The sequence below is a fragment of the Cyprinus carpio genome, chromosome A10 (genome assembly GCF_018340385.1).
Source record: "Cyprinus carpio isolate SPL01 chromosome A10, ASM1834038v1, whole genome shotgun sequence".
Lineage (NCBI taxonomy): Eukaryota > Metazoa > Chordata > Actinopteri > Cypriniformes > Cyprinidae > Cyprinus > Cyprinus carpio.
In genome coordinates, this window is record NC_056581.1 from 5,132,073 (window position 1) to 5,148,950 (window position 16,878).

Genomic DNA, 16,878 nt, shown 5'->3' on the forward strand with positions numbered 1-16,878 from the left:
ACAACCAAATACAGAAATTCGCTGCAAATACAGATGTGTGCTGCAAATACTCACAATACAACCAAATATAGAAACACACTGCAAATACAGAAACGCACTGCAAATACTAACCGCAAATACAGAAACGCACTGCAAATACTCACAACACAACCAAATACAGAAACGTGCTGCAAAAACTCGCAACACAACCAAATACTAAAACATGCTGCAAATACTCACAACACAACCAAATACAGAAATGCGCTGCAAATACAGATGATTGCTGCAAATACTCACAACACAACCAAATACAGAAATGCACTGCAAATACAGAAATGCACTGCAAATACTCATAACACAACCGAATACAGAAATTCGCTGCAAATACAGATGTGTGCTGCAAATACTCACAACACAACCAAATACAGAAATGCACTGCAAATACAGAAACACACTGCAAAAACTCACAAAACAACCAAATACAGAAATGTGCTACAAATACACAAAACACAACCAAATACAGAAACAGGCTGCAAATACTCACAACACAACCAAATACAGAAACACACTGCAAAAACTCACAAAACAACCAAATACTAAAACATGCTGCAAATATGCACTAGGTGACCAAATACAGAAAAGCGTTACAAATAGCACAGACCACAATGGAAATGTTTTAAGGGGACCCCAACAACCTTTAGTTACAAATAGCACAGACCACAATGGAAATGTTTTAAGGGGACCCCAACAACCTTTATGGAAATTAACCATGTGGTCACTATTTATGTAACCACACAAATACTATGGTTAAACTATTTTCTAAGCGTTTCGGTATTTTGTTGTGTTGTGAGTTTTTGCAGCATGTTTCTGTATTTTGTTGTGTTGTGAGTTTTTGCAGCATGTTTCTGTATTTTGTTGTGTTGTGAGTTTTTGCAGCATATTTCTGTATTTTGTTGTGTTGAGTTTTTGCAGCGTGTTTTTTTTATTTACAGCATGTTTCTGTTTTTGCAGCGTGTTTCTGTATTTGCAGTGTGTTTCTGTATTTGGTTAAGTATTTGCAGCGCATGTGTTGTCAAACTAATGAAGAAGTTTTCTTAATTTGCTGGTGTTTTTTCATTTGCATGTGATGAGCACTCCTGGCCGCCATAGTACTCTACCAAATTGACATTTTTTTGTTTGCATATTAAAAATGTTTTCTTGCTAAATTATATCTATACACATGTTGAAATAGGGAAGGCATGATCTTTACTGTTTTTTATGACTGAACAACTTCCATAAAACTTATGAGCCATTGGGAATGATGTCATTCAGTCAATAACAGTGATAAAATAGTGACTATAGCTCATTGAAAAAAAATTTAAATATTCATTCATACATTTTATATATATATATATATATATATATATATATATATATATATATTATATATATATATATATATATATGGTTGATTTTGCTTCAGAATTATGGGTAGTGTAGTTCTTCACCAGAAATTTGTCTATTATTATTATTATTTTATAATTTTTTTTAATAATGAAGTAGAAAACACACTGCTTTTAGCTTCTATCGAAACATCTGCTTCTATAGAAAAACATAAAAGCTCTATATAAATTAGTAATGGTTTTACTACTCTTCATAATTCATCAGGCAATTATTCATTAGGAAAACCGTGATACATTTTTGTTTTTCACTATTCTTTGATTGAACAGGAAGTTCAATAAAAAAGTATTTATTTGAAATGGAAGTCGTTCATAACATTATAAATGTCTATGCTGTCTTTTTTAAAATCAGTTTAATGCATTCTTTTCAAATAAAAGTATTAATCTAAAATCTTGCTGACCACAAACTTTTGAACAGTAGTGTATATTATAATTATTATTACTAAGTTATTTAGATCTAGATTTGTATTCTTTCTGCCTTATGAAATATGAGCAGAACGACTTTTGTTTTGTGTAAATCTTTCATAAAACGATTGGTACATAACTTGTAGCCTTGAATTGAATGTAAAAGAATGTGAGAATGTTTTTATAAATTATTTACACTGAAATAGTGTGTTTTGATTCATTTTCATTAAATTATAACAATATTTTATCTTGATATCTTGTGCTACCTAAACAAGCTTTTTTTTAACCATTTAGCACTATGTTAAACTAGTAGGCTAAACTGTTAGCTTACTAACTGAATGCTAACTTTAAGAAAGATAACTGTTTTTAACTTCTGTCATATAATGTGATATTGATGTCCTTTTAAGGCAGTTTTTGGGCTGGTTTATCATCTGTCAGGTGAAAAATGCAAGTCTTATCACTTTTTATGTAGCAAACTATTCCTAAACAAGCCATGATTTGAAGTGCCATTCTTGTTCATATAACGTGAAAAGGTTTGAATAAACCCTTACATCAAATAAAAGCATTATTATTAGTGCTTCAATGTATTTGAGTGCGCATTAACTCAAGAGTGGTTAAACATTAAGTAATGGAGCAGTGTAGCCTTACAAAATAGTTGGCAAAATGTTGTTTCCGTTGAACAAATTCAGTCCATTAAGGCTAAGCTGCAGAAACCTGCACACTTTTGTCTGTTTGCCCTCTCTCTGGTCCTGTTTGACTAGCTTAAATAATTATGATATAACCATATTGCAGATTGGATTATGTCTGTTTATTTAGCTCTCTTCATTTGTTTGTTTGATTAAAGTGCAAAGTTATTGTATCATTCAGATGTGTCACAAGTTCAGCTGTTCTGTCTGAACCTCTGTAGAACCCTGCGGGTGAATTTGAGACATCACGTCTCTCCGGATTGCATTTTTTTGCATGCATACGTGGTGTCAGCGAGCTCTGTCTGTCTCTATAGCAACCTATCAATTAATAATTACTCAGCCCATCGTTGCTTGCCGTGTTCTGGAAAATGAACAAGTGCAAAAAAAAGAGAAATTTCAGATAAGCAAACAAGGTGCTGTCTGGGGGTCTAGAACCATCTCATCCTCACCGCTCTGTGGAGACAATTGAAAGGCTAAATGAATAATGAATGGATTTCCAAATGCTCCTCTTTAGGTGCCGCGCTTGTGTGTGCTTTGGTCTTCTCTATTTATAACAAGCAGAGCGGCAGATAAAAGCCATGTTTGTCTCATTCAGTTGTACAAAAGCCTTGCATCCTGTTAGCAGATGGTGTGAAGCCATTGTTATTGGCGCAGCGCTTTTTTGTCAGCGCAAATATTAATTTTAAGTTGTACATTGTATGTGATTTTGTAGGTCAGACTTCAGCATTTGTGTAGTGATCACTGATTTGAACTAATTCATTACTTGTTGCACACACCTGATGTACTATGCGTTAAATATCAATTAATATAATTTTGAATATTTGCATTAAGTGTTTTTCTAAGCTTCTTAAACACAATGTTGTCAAACTTGCATACAAATGTTTTGTGCATTTATAGAGAGTGAGATATTTCTTTTCTTTTACCAGCTGTAGGATAAAATGCAAAGAAATGTGCGTTTCTTACGCTGAATCTCATATTGAGCTCCCCATTGGTGTCACAAGGACTAAGCAAAACTTAAAATCTTGGAGGCAACTTTTGTAAAAATAAATAAAGAAATAAAAACTTTTTCCCATGAAAGATTAAAAATCTAGTTTATTATGCTTTTTACTGCATGTTTGAGTCAACTGTATAATGCTTTTCTTAGTCTGAATAATCCTACACTGCACCTGGGATCTTATAAAAGACTGAGACGATGAAGATGAAGCTAATTAGACCTGTTTCAGCTGCTTTTGTTCTTGATCACTTGGTGGTGTTGTGAAGTGGTCCACGATCTGTAAAAATATGGATATCAGGCTCTCAATACACTGAAGTAGTGGTGCAAGGTTATGGAAGGTCATCTATCAACTCATTGCTAAGTTTGTCTACACTACCATTCAAAAGAGTTTTGGAAAGACGTCTCTTGTGCTCACCAAGGATGCATTTATTTGATCAAAAATACAGTAAAACAGTAACATTATAAAATATTGTTACAGTTTAAAATGGCTGTTTTCTGTTTTATTATATATTAAAATGTAATTTATTCCTGTGATCAAAACTGAATTTTCAGCATCATTACTCCAGTCTCCAGTGTCACGTGATCCTTCAGAAATCATTTTAATATGCTGATTTGCTGCTCAATAAACAGTTTTTGTAACATTATAGATGTCTCTACAGTCACTTTTTATTAATTTCTTTCCTCCTCCCACCAACGAAATACTTCCTTGAAACTATTAGCAATTTTTTTTAATGTACTGAAAATTATGAAAAAGTAAACATGAACAACAGTTACAATTACTGCTAACAAAAAAATAAATAAAAAAATTACATTTTCTCTATTGAAGCATCTTTCTGTTGTGTTTGTGACCTTCAGTGAGATCAGCCGACTGGACCTGGGCATTATTGTAGAGGTGTGGAACAAAGGTCTCATCTGGGACACCATGTTGGGAACAGCCTGGATCCCACTCAAAAGCATCTGCCATTCAGAGGAGGTCAGGAAGTCCTGCACATCTCACAAAATCTTAGATCATTCCCTGATCAAATAAATTCTGTTGTTTTTAGATGTTTAATTTCAACTTGGTTATCACGTATCACGCGGTTCTAAAGATTCGTCTCTTTCATATGTTTATGCTGTAATGAATAGTCTTTCGTCTGAACAGGAGGGCCCTGGTGAATGGATATTTCTGGACTCTGAAGTTCTGATGAAGGCAGATGAGATTTTTGGGACTAAAAACCCAACGCCACATCGAGTCCTACTGGACACTCGCTTTGAACTGCCCTTAGGTAAGATTGACTCTTTAAAATTCATTTGTATTATTTTAAAAAAAAGTACATCCTTTCATCTTTTTTTGTCATCATTTACACAACTGATTAAAAGTTTTGGATCATAAAAGCTTTGTTCAGACTGTCAGTCCAAATCCAAATATTTATATATCCGGTTGGAATCTGATCTTACGGTGTTTTACAAATGTTCATATTCAATGTTCATGATTTTTGTCTCCCATAGCACTCTTTGGTTTACTGAATATCTGCACTGGTTTTTATAGCAATGATGTTGCATTGGTGTGTCTGTGCTAAAAACAAAAATAACATCAATACAGTTTGTACAGTTGACAGTAAAGATATTTATAATATTACAATACATTTCTGTTTCAAATGAATTCTGTTCTTTTTAACTTTCTATTCACCAAAGAATCCTAAAAAAAAAAAAAACATTATCATGGTTTCCACCAAAATATTAATCAGCACAACATTGATGATAAAAATGATAATTTGAGCAGAAACTCAGAATGATTAGAATGATTTCTGAAGGATAATGTGACACTGAAGACTGAAGCAATGATGCTGAAAATTAAACTTTGCATCACAGGAATAAATTACCTTTTATATCAAAATAGAAAACAGTAATTTTACATTGTAATTATGTTTCATAATATGACTGTTTTACTGTATTTTTGATTAAATAAATGCAGCCTTGGTGAGCTGAATAGTCTTTTATTTTTTACTTTTTTTTTTTTGAATGAAAGTGTACATGCTTTCATCTCATTCCAAACTATCTTTCTTTAGAGGAGCACAAAATGAGAAATTGTGACCGCTCCTAATCTGCATCTGTCTGCATTAATTTAATGTAAAAGAGCAGCGTGGAGATTTTTCAAGACTTGTTATTTTGTCTTCGACATTGCTGTTCTGTTGTTTGGATATGCAGCTGCTTGAGATCAATCCCATCTGTCTATCTGGTGCTTTTGGTTTCCATTGATTTGTTGAATGTCATCAGGGTTGAGTGAATCTCCTTCAAGCAGCTGCTTTGCTTTTTAATAAAACAGTTTTCAGGCTGTCTCTCCAAAACTGCTTTATCCAGCATGCACTGTTATAATGATTAAAAAGTGGTTAATTTTTGTAACTTTTTCAAATTAAATAAGTAAAAACAAACAAACTTTTTAGAAATGAATGGCACAGTTTCCTGAGAAAGGGCCTTTTCTCTGTAACCTAGAATTATACTAGGATCTTTGTAGCAGAGACATTAAAGGAGATTTGAGCTGGTTGAATTATCACTTTGATTTGCTCCTCTTAACAAAAATAATTACATTTTTGCCAGCTGTATATCCATTGTGAGTGGAGCTATGGGCTGTAAATAAAGTGTGCGGTGGTGCACACACTGCAGGTTGTTGGGATGTGAAAGGCTGAACCTTCTTAAGTGGCGCATTTGGCCTGGACACCTGCCATTGATCCCATTCATGAGCCAGACTGTTTTATCCCAGCACTTTGAAGCTACTCTCCTCATGTGCAGTGTCCCATGTGCCTTCAAAGGACGCTGCACACAGTATCTGAGGCTTTGTTAACACTGCACCCAATTCCAGTTTGTTTTCAAATTTGGTCTTCAGCACGGACAGTCTGCCATTTTGCAATATAATTGGATCCGATTGTTCAGACAAGGTAGTCAGTGATCAATATATCTATATCACACTAAAACAATTTGTGAAATTTACTAGAAATTCCTGAGTGAAAATTGTTTTTAAGAAACGGCAAGCAACAATGAAATGTACATGGAATTTTTAAGTAGAAAGATTGAAATAGTTTTCAGTAATTTTGTTTATTTACAACAGTAAATTTTGTTGTATTTACAACTTCAAAAAATATGTACTTTTTTAATCGTACAGCTGTCGTGGCAATGACTGTAAAACATGAAAGAGTCCAGATTTAATCAAACTTCACATGAATGTGCTTTAGATCAGGTTTGCAAACATATTTCTTCGCTGTTCAGACTGTGAATAATGAAACCGATTTCTTAATCTGGTTTCAAACTACCTATGAATGTGCTTTGGTTTGAAAACATGTTTTGCTTTGCAGACTAAACAATGTAAAGGATTTCAGTTGTATAAGTAAAAGTGTTTTTTCCCTACCTGTATGGCTTTTCGTTGAACTATGTTAGTGCATAGTGGATTTTTATCAATGCACAGGTAACGCAAACATGGTTTGTTTGCCAGGTAACAAGTATTTTCAGTTTGAACTAACTGCAAATAGAGCTTCAGTCTGACGGCACAACATCTCTTTGTTCCTATACTTGCTTTTAAAGTGAAGTGTCATGTAATGCTCTGTTTTTTAACTGGCAGACTATTTTTGAGGTCCCTTGGCCAAGTAGCTCATTATACATTTAAAAGGTCTGAATACATAATCATAACGTCTTGGCACATGTAAATGGTCTGCATGAGGTTTTATGTCTTGGACTGCAACACTCATGACCGTCTACCACTTGTGCAGAAATCCCAGAGGATGAGGCTAGATACTGGACTGGCAAACTGGAACAAATCAATACTATGGGCATTCATGATGAGGTAAGACCTATGCATGTGCAGCTAAACAACAGCATGCCTTCAATATTTCAGTACATGGGGACTTAGATACCAAAAAAGAGTCCACACTGACTGTCATTGCATATAATTATATGAAAAGAGGTTGCATGACAATTTTCTGAATGCATTTACATTGCGTTTGGCTACAGTTGCCTTTGTAATTTGCATCTAAAAAGGAAGTGTGGGCAGTGTTTACCAGAATCACAATATTGCTTTATTTAGCATTGCTTAGCATTATATACTTTACTGTGGAGTAATATGAGCAAAACTATAAACACTGGAATCATTTGAGAATAATTTATTTTATGTCTGTTATGTTTCTTTTGTCTAAACAGTTGATGCCTATGATAAATTAATATCTGTTTCATACAAGATCATAGCTGTGAGAGTTTGTGTAAATGTATATATATATATATATATATATATATATATATATAAATATATATATATATATATATATATATATATATATATATATATATATATATATATATATATATATAAGAAAAAGTATTGATAGTTAATATTATACAATTTTATTTAAATAATTTATTCAAGATATTTTAGTAAAAAAAAATTATTAGTACCATATACTATAGGTGTCAATTATTCAGTAATATTAATTTTAAGTTTGTAATATAATAGTATTATTTGAATTTAATTTGAAATGGGTTAATATCATTTACATCTCAACCACCATTATAATTATCCCCTTTGAAAGACACAATACATTCATAATTATCCCGTTTTTCCTCATCAAGGCTATTCAGTTACTTCTGACACTTATAAATTTTTATATTAAATAATGGTAGGTAGATTTTTTGTAGACTGTGAGTTATAAATGGAGGTCAATCATGTTTTTAATGTGTTTTTTTTTTCTTTTTTCTCTGTTTCCCTCTTGGTTGTTTAATAATTAGTATCACGTATTTGGTATGCAATCAGCATGTGTGTGTTCTGAGCATTTATATTTGCTGTGCATTGTTGTGACTGTTTAATGAAATACACATATGGGGAGTTGTCTAGGACATGGTATTATAATCATTATTATTATTATTATTGAGTGTATAAGAAATGTCTAAACTTTGGCTAGACCTTCACTAATTCACTTTAAATGGTTCTGTGATGTGAAAAAAATGGGACTGGTTTACAAGAACAAATATTCCATGTAGTCCCCATATATATATATATATATATATATATATATATATATATATATATATATATACATATACATATACATACATTATATATATATATATATATATATATATATATACATATATACATATACATATATATATATATATATATATATATATATATATATATATATATATATATATATATATATATATATATATATATATATAAACTCCACAAATATTATTTCTTAAAAGTATTAGCAATATGCCGTTCAAATATTGCTATACTCCTTCTGGTGGAGTGTAACGTGTTATACCACAGGACCTCAACTTTCAAATATTTCAAATCAGCTATCATGTACAGCAAACATACCAGTTTATCCATGTCCAATAATTTCACAAAATCAAGCCAAATAAAGGTAGTCCTTAACCAGTCTCATGATATATAACATATTGTATCTGAACTGTTTGAAGTGAGTTTTGTTGTGGATTTGCATGCTATTTAATGGTTAATTTATTTATTGGAATCTGCATGATCAGTAACTGAGGTTGTTAATTGCTTTAACAGTAATTCATTATTAACCATACTTTTTTGTGTTGACTCTTAACCCTCCTCTTGTTCTCTCCTTCTGTTAGTTTCCCTTACAGGAGGAAGTAGCGGAACGTCCTCTGCCCTGTGCTGCCTCTCAATGCTGTGAGTGACAACATCTCACACTAGATGGAGCCTCAGCATCATGCCTGATGCTTCACTGTGCTCTCCACTCCTTTAACTTTACATGCTGCTTCTTGTCACCTTTGAGTAGCATAAATGTTAACATACAATCTTTACACAGCGTACAGTATTTGTTCACAAATGGTCTCTCAAGCATCTCACACTTGTATCAAGCACAAGAAAATTCTTGTTGGAATTGAAATATAAGTCTTTGTAAATGTTTTTATTTTTGCACATCTTCTTTCACTTTTGATTTGTAACATCACCAGGCAACTATTTTGGATGGGCTGACAGCCAGAGTATGTAATGTGTATTCAGATTTTATATAGTAACACTTTACTTTAGATTATTCCCTGGAAACCCCCCCCAAACCCCCCACCGGACCCCCAAAATGACTATACTTTTATATGCGAACCTAAGTGTTGCGATAAATTACAGTATAACCCCATGTATACATGTATATATGTCAAATGTAAATATTGGCAGCTAGATACACTACTTACTGTAGAAGGAGTAAAACAAATGGCTAGAAGTATTTGAAATTTTATTGGGTAATACGTAATGAAAAGTATCTTCCAAGTAAATTACAGAAGATATAGTTATTATACTTAATATATGCCATTTTCAAATTTTTACACATTCTAGAATTGTTATTTGACTGCAGCTTATATTTGCATCCTGTAAAAACTTAGTTATCCATGCACACATTTTTCTTGGAAACAGTAATTTACATGAATTTGAATGTTTTGTTTAGATTGGATGCATGAACTTTTCCCCAAATCTCCTTGAGTTTTAACCTTGTTGAATTGATGTGTTGTTTGTGTACATTGTGAGCTCCTTTTCTCAGTTCTCCTGCACTTGCATCCTTGTACTTGTTTATATTATGTGGCTACTTTGTTGCAAAGAGACACGTTTGATTTCACTTACCATCTTAGATGATCAAAGAGATTTGACTTTTACATTTTCAAGTAATCTTTCATTTACATTAGCATATTACATATATAAAAACCAAGACAGATTGGCATTTTATGTATTTCTCACCTGTAATGTTTTCCTATCTAGCTTTGGATGACCTGGACAGTGTGGTGGATGATAGAGACAGTGACTACAGGAGTGAGACGAGCAGTAGTTTACCTCCACGCTACCACACTACAGCCCAGCCCAATTCTTCACTTCATCAGTATCCCATGGGGCCACACTTTCAGCAGGCCATGGATTCCTGTGCTGACTCTTTGCAAAGCTTTGAATTTGACTATAGGGATCACCATGCAAGCAGGTACATTCAGTTCTTATAAGTACTGTATACATCTATACAGTATTATACGTATTTGTGTACAAATACACCAGTTTTACAACTTTTAGCACCTTTTAGCAATTCTTTTGCATCAGATCCCTTTTAAAAATACAGAGATTGTATGTCTTGTGATTTATTAAGTTACGGATGAAATGACATTTGTGTGTAAATTATGTATTTTCACTTCATATTTCTGGTAATTCGCTTACATTTTTTTTGTTTCATCTCATAACTTTAGTGCATCACTATTATCATGTGCTTGCTGTCAGCAGCTTTTATCTCCTATGTTGAAATACATTTTTTCTCTTTCTTTTCCCCTCCTTTTTATCCTCTTACATCCTTTTTAATCTCTGCTAGAATTCCTAATCATAGGGGTAGAGCTAGGATTGTCCCAGTAGATTCAGGCATGGGTGTGGAGGATTGGGAGGTTAAATACAAACTAAAGGGAAAAAGTACCCTGGGTGAGGTCCTTGATAGAGAAGAACGGGCATGGATTGAGGAACATGACAGACAAAATGATCTTGCTCTTAATGAAAAGGCTTGCCACGACCCCATAGTCAACCATTTGTCTCCAATCAAAAACAAAAATGCTTCATTAAATGCTGCTTACCCAGAAGGCTATGCCACTATTGACCGAAGGAAAAAATCCGGGACCCAGGAGGGCTGGAGCATGCTGGAGCAGAACATTTCCCACCCGATCTTGCATTTCTCCATCAAAAACGAAGCGAGCTTGTGTTATCAGGTGAAAGAAATGGAAAAGGCTGATGGAAACATGATGCCATGCCTGAAAACATACAAAAATGGCTTACTCTACAAAACTAGAATGTGGGCAAAAAATAAGGTAGAAAACACATTGGAGAATTACGTTGCATATCAAGAGGAAGAAGCAGCTAGAAAGAGAAAAGATGTAGGCTTTGATTCTGACGGCTCAGATGAGCTACAATATTCCATAGGCTCTGAGGAGGAGTTGGAGGAAATTACTTCTTTAGCTAAGGCACTCAGGGCTGAGGAGAGGAAGAATAATAGAAACTATGGATATATCTTAACATATGGTAGCCAAACTGAGAGGCTTCAAGGTTACCGTGATAAGAAGAGTAGAAAGGGTAAAATTGGTGGATGGGCTCCAGAGGACATGCTGTCTCCTGTTGAGGAACCTAGTGATGAATATGTTGATGCTATAGATGAGCTGCAGTGCCTGATTGAAACCGTATCAGAATATCTTGCTGAAAAAGAAGAGGAGATCAGTAAATATGGATCTTTACCCAAGTCTAACAAATCAAGGCTGTCATCTCAGGGTAGTGCCTAAGCAGAATCTGTTGTAGATGAGCTAGGTGTCACCTCTAAGGAAGTAAAAGATAAACCCACAGATGCCAAAGAAAGAAAATCAAGTGGTGCTTCTGACCATGGAGTGGCAGGGATGAAGAATGCCATGAGTTCATTATTTAGCTCCTTAACAGATAAAGTTGTATCAAACTCAAAACAAATGAGCTCTAAGTCTGATGAACAATCTGAGACACCAAGTAATGTTCCTGTTGGTTCTGGTATAACAAAATTCTTTTCCTTCATGCCAAAGTCTGTGAGTCCTACCAGTAGCTGTGGTATCCCCTACTCAGGACTCAGTGTGATAGAAAGTTTTCAATGCCATCTATTTTGCCTTTCCAGCCATCTGATGCCAAGTTGCAAGGGGTGGACCAGTCAATTCAACCAATCAGAAATAAGCCCAACAAATACACTGTTGTCACAGTTCACAACGAGACATTGTCCTCTGTGAATTCAATGTTGGCAAGGGGAAAATTTTCACTGGAGAAAGTGTTGTGAAGGAACAGCCAAAAGTTATTCTCAAAATAATTTTGATGCGGGGAAAATGCAGCCGAAAGATCATTCCAGAGTTTTGAATTGCAATACAAAACTCAGTACAATGGCAGATGTGTATCAAGTCACTGATGGTGAAAAACGTAAAACTCTTAAAAATATCTCCAATGAGATAAATAGTGATAAGACGCATAATGAGCCTATAGCACAAAAAGCTGCTGAAGAGTCAAGATTTTTCAGTCCTTTTAAGAAATCTCTCAGTTCATTCATCTTACCTGGATCTCCAGTGCCTCCTCGGACTCAAACACAGACAGTTTTTCCTGTCTTCAGATCAGCAAAAGCTTTTATCTGGATTGTTTAAGTTTGCATCTGGTGAGGATTCAAGTGCATCCAAAAGTATGCCACAAAACTCAGTTAAGACAGATCAAACTCTTCCTGCCCTAAACAAAATTACAGGTGTATTTCCATCTTCAGTTCATGACAATGAAAAATCAACAATCATAAAGAATCATAAAGAACCTGAGGTAACTGCTAAGGGGAACACAGAAACAAGCAGGTTTTCTAGTCTCTTTAAGATGGCACCAACTGAAGAACTGCAGCCTGTTACTCCACATACCCAAAGACCTAATATTCAGAGCTCTCTGCTTCCTTTAAGGTCAGATCAGAATGTACATAGGATGCAACATCAGAATCCATCTTCTGCTAAAGAACAAATACAATTTAGGCGCCAACATCCAGGTTCAAATGAAGTCCCTCATGTTACAGAGCAAAAAGCATCTCAGCATGAACATCAAGGCCTGTTCTCTGGTTTGTTTAAATCAGCTTCCTCAAATACATCAGGTGCCCAAGCATCTACTAATCAACCACAACAAGAAGGCTTACTCTCAGGATTACTGAAATTTGCTTCTACAGGTGATATAACCACAGTTACTCAACTCAATCAGTCACAACAAAGGAGTCAGTCTGCTCGAATAATAAATCAACAAACCCAACCTCATACCCAACAAAGTGCATCTAATCCTAATTTCTCAGGGCAGTTAAATGTTTCCTCAACAGAAAATAAGTCGACTTATAAACCCCCTCGACAAAAAGAATTTCAGCAACCTTCAACATTTGCAAGTGCACCACCTCAACAGGGAAGTATTTTATCTGGCCTTTTCAGATTTTACCCCACTGACAAGCTTTCAGACACTCAGACAAAGATCTTCCAGGAACAAAAATCATCAAGTGGGAGTTCCTGTCAAGATACTGTACAGCATAATGCTGAGGGACAGAGTTGCAATTGTCTTCAGAAGTCCAGAGTCCAAAATCAGCAATCAGACCAACATCAGAAAGGTATAATAAATGACCCTAGACAAAGTATATCCCATCAAGGATATACTGTCTGGCCTTTTCAAGTTTGCCTCCTCTGATGTTTCTGTATCTCAATCAACACAACAAATACAGTCATCTAACAATCAGTCCACTCAGCTCCAGTCAAAAACAAGTGTGATGGGACAAAGCCATCCATCTCAAGATAATTCATTTACATCAAAACCCCAGTCAGGCGGTCTCTTCTCTGCCTTTCTTAAAACATCCTCCATTGAGTCACAGGAACTGAATACACCACCTGTTACACAGGAAAACAAGGAACAGTCAGTTGTGTCAAAACAAAATTCTCCTATGGCAATGCAAGATACATCCTCTCAGTCAGGAATTTTGTCTGGTCTTTTCAATAAACTCACATCCTCATTTGAAGATGTATCACCAAACAGCCAGAATTCATTTCAGCAGAAATGGGAGGAACAACACACACCAAGAGAGATTTCCACTCACCAATGTCAATTAAATAGACAGCTACCTCAATTACCAATTACTACAAAACCAGAAGCCCTCTACTCAACAAGGTTGTTTATCTGGAATATTAACCAAGAATACAACAGTGATTACTGCTGCCAAACCAGAGAATGTGGTTATGGAAGGATCACATTTGAAGGACAGTTCTATAGGAATGCTGAGACGCAAGGTATCTGACCCAAATAATGTGCCTAACATCTGTGACACGGAGAGCCTTGATTTGAGGACACCAGCAAGTTATGCAAGGTCACAACAGAATGGTGCTGCATAAACATCTAATAGCACTGGTAATTTACCCCTCTTATATAACTCACAAAACTTTTTGATCTCAAGCCAAATAAGAAACACTTCATATAGCACTGAAAGTTTTAGTAGCCTTCCTCTTGGTCACCCATCTCAAGCAGTAATGTCACAAGAATATTTAAGGCAGAGTTATCTATCCTTACATATTGTATCTGAACAATATGGCTACCCACAAGGCTCTTCCTCATATGCATTGGGACTTAGTTCTATGATGAACACTCATGGATCCAAGAATCTATTTTGTGGCAACAGCTGAATGATCAGTCATTGGGCTGCTATCCTGACGGACATGGAAAAATAGCTAACGATCATATCCACAAATCTACCCAGTGTCTGGATAATATAAACAAAGATGTTACTCAGCCATGGATGACATTGCACACTTACCAAGGAGAGAGCAATAATCAACCAGAGTATTCCAAAGATATTCACCAGAGTTCTATGAGACGGAGATTGTGGAATAGCCATAACAGTTTGGATCTGATTAGTAGCCAAGAGTTTGAAGGTGTATTAAATTTAAGCATGAAGAATAATGCTAAATTAGGAAAGTGGCACTCATTTAGTGCAGATAGTTGTTACAGTCTAAACAGTATTTCATATCATGAGGGATATTATGAGGAAACACCTCCACATCTGTCTTACTCAGCTAATGGACAGTATATATATCAAGGCACATCAGAAATTTGCAGTCAACCTGGGAATAATGGAAGCTATGTTAATGTAGCTACATCTCCTAATCATTGGAACTATTCTTCAACAAGCAACATTGATATGGAGGAACATGTGCACCTTGAGCAGTCAGAGTGGTATCAGCAATGGCTTTCACTTTTGGACCAGGGATGTGGTGGCCAGCAGATGATGGAGATTGTGGATATTTTGTTTACACTGATTATGAGTACATTTACGCTCTACTGACAGACGTGTCTGGGCAATATGTCTATGCATGCACTCCAGAACAAGAGTGGGGAAATACAGGGGACTTCTATCCTAATGCCTGGCTGTATAATGAGATGCTTAAAGTTTGTGGTTTTAAGATTCCTCTCTACAATGAAGATGAGCTACTTTGGATTCCAGGGCAAGGCCAAAGTGAATATGAACTTCTGACCGCACCACTTGATTTGTCGGCAGCCTATAGAAAAGGTAATCAGATCATGAATCTGAACCTGGAGCGTTTCTTTCAGATGTTTGAGGATTCAATGCTTAATCAAAGACAGCAAGCTCTGGATTTTTCCACTTACCAATTTAACAAGGTTAAGATGGATACAAAACAACATCTCCAGAACAATTGTGGGTACGGGGATCCTTCTCAGGAAGCTGTTGACCTCTCATATCATGGTGCCAACCACAATAGTGCCAATCTCAATAGCAGAGAAATAAAAGAACTGCTATCCCAGAAGGTTTCTATTTCATTTGGTGCAACCACAAATTCACCTACCACAGGTGTCTACAGCTGCTATCAGCCTCAACAGCGGCAACATTCATCTACTGGAGTGCAAGTAAAGCATATAGATGAGGTTTCAGAAGAGGAGTGGAGAAAGAGAGTACAGCCTGTTGTCACATTGTTGGCAGAAGAAGTTCTGATTCAGAATCAACCAAAAATGCAACTGCTTCAAGGTCACCTAATGCCAAAGATGCTCCATACCCAGGACAAATTCAAAGCAAATTTACTAAATCTTCTGAAACTAGACTTGGAGATCAGCAAGCCAAAAACATGATCTCAACAGGTTTTCAGAGTCTTACATCAAAGATCATAAAGGATGACTCCTCCTGTGCAGCAACTCAGTCAGAGAGTACAAATCAGTTGGCATCCAAACCAGTGTCAACAATATCTGGTGTTTCACTATCATCTCCAACACAGTCACCAGCTTCCACAATTTCTCAAGGTGCATCCACTTTATGCTCATCTCAGAAACCCAAACTGGCTAGACAAGCCACAATGTTACAACAGTCCTCTGTTTCTTTAACATCTGCTGGTTCTACTACTTTAACTTCAAGAGATTCTTCAAGTGTAACCTCCAAATTGGCCTCTCCAGTTTCTCAGCCAGTAGATACACATGGTGGAAAGTCATCTGAGCAGTCTGGTGGGTTTTTAAACTTTTTCAAGACAGAAGTGGGGACAGAAGAGGTAAAGTCAGATCTCTCTAAATCTACTCAGTCAGTATATAGACAATCAGTGAAAGATGGATCTGCTTCTGCTGGCATAAAATATTCATTAACAAATCAAGATAAAACTGGAAAGTCTGGCCTTTTGCGGTCAATAAGTGATATTTTTAAAATAGAAAGTTTTTCTATAACACCACCAAAGACAAATCTGCAACATTCTGTAATAAATGATGTAAAGAAAGACTGCTGCCAAAAGAAAAACAATGCCTAAAGAAATTCAGAAACAACAAACAGTAAGTATCTCTGGACAACATGGTCAGTCAGAATTACCTAGTGTATCA

General features: G+C 35.4%; 1 protein-coding gene across 3 annotated transcripts in view; it reads left to right on the top strand.

The window, feature by feature from the left end:
• The window catches only part of LOC109051206 (protein unc-13 homolog B-like), an 80,532-nt gene that overhangs the window by 24,793 nt on the left and 38,861 nt on the right, over positions 1-16,878 (top strand). For all 3 annotated transcript variants that reach the window (XM_042764837.1, XM_042764839.1, XM_042764838.1), the window contains exons 4-8: positions 4,359-4,476; positions 4,645-4,768; positions 7,244-7,317; positions 9,114-9,171; positions 10,252-10,465. In XM_042764837.1, the coding sequence (XP_042620771.1) occupies positions 4,359-4,476; positions 4,645-4,768; positions 7,244-7,317; positions 9,114-9,171; positions 10,252-10,465 (588 nt within the window). The remainder of the gene's footprint in view (positions 1-4,358; positions 4,477-4,644; positions 4,769-7,243; positions 7,318-9,113; positions 9,172-10,251; positions 10,466-16,878) is intronic.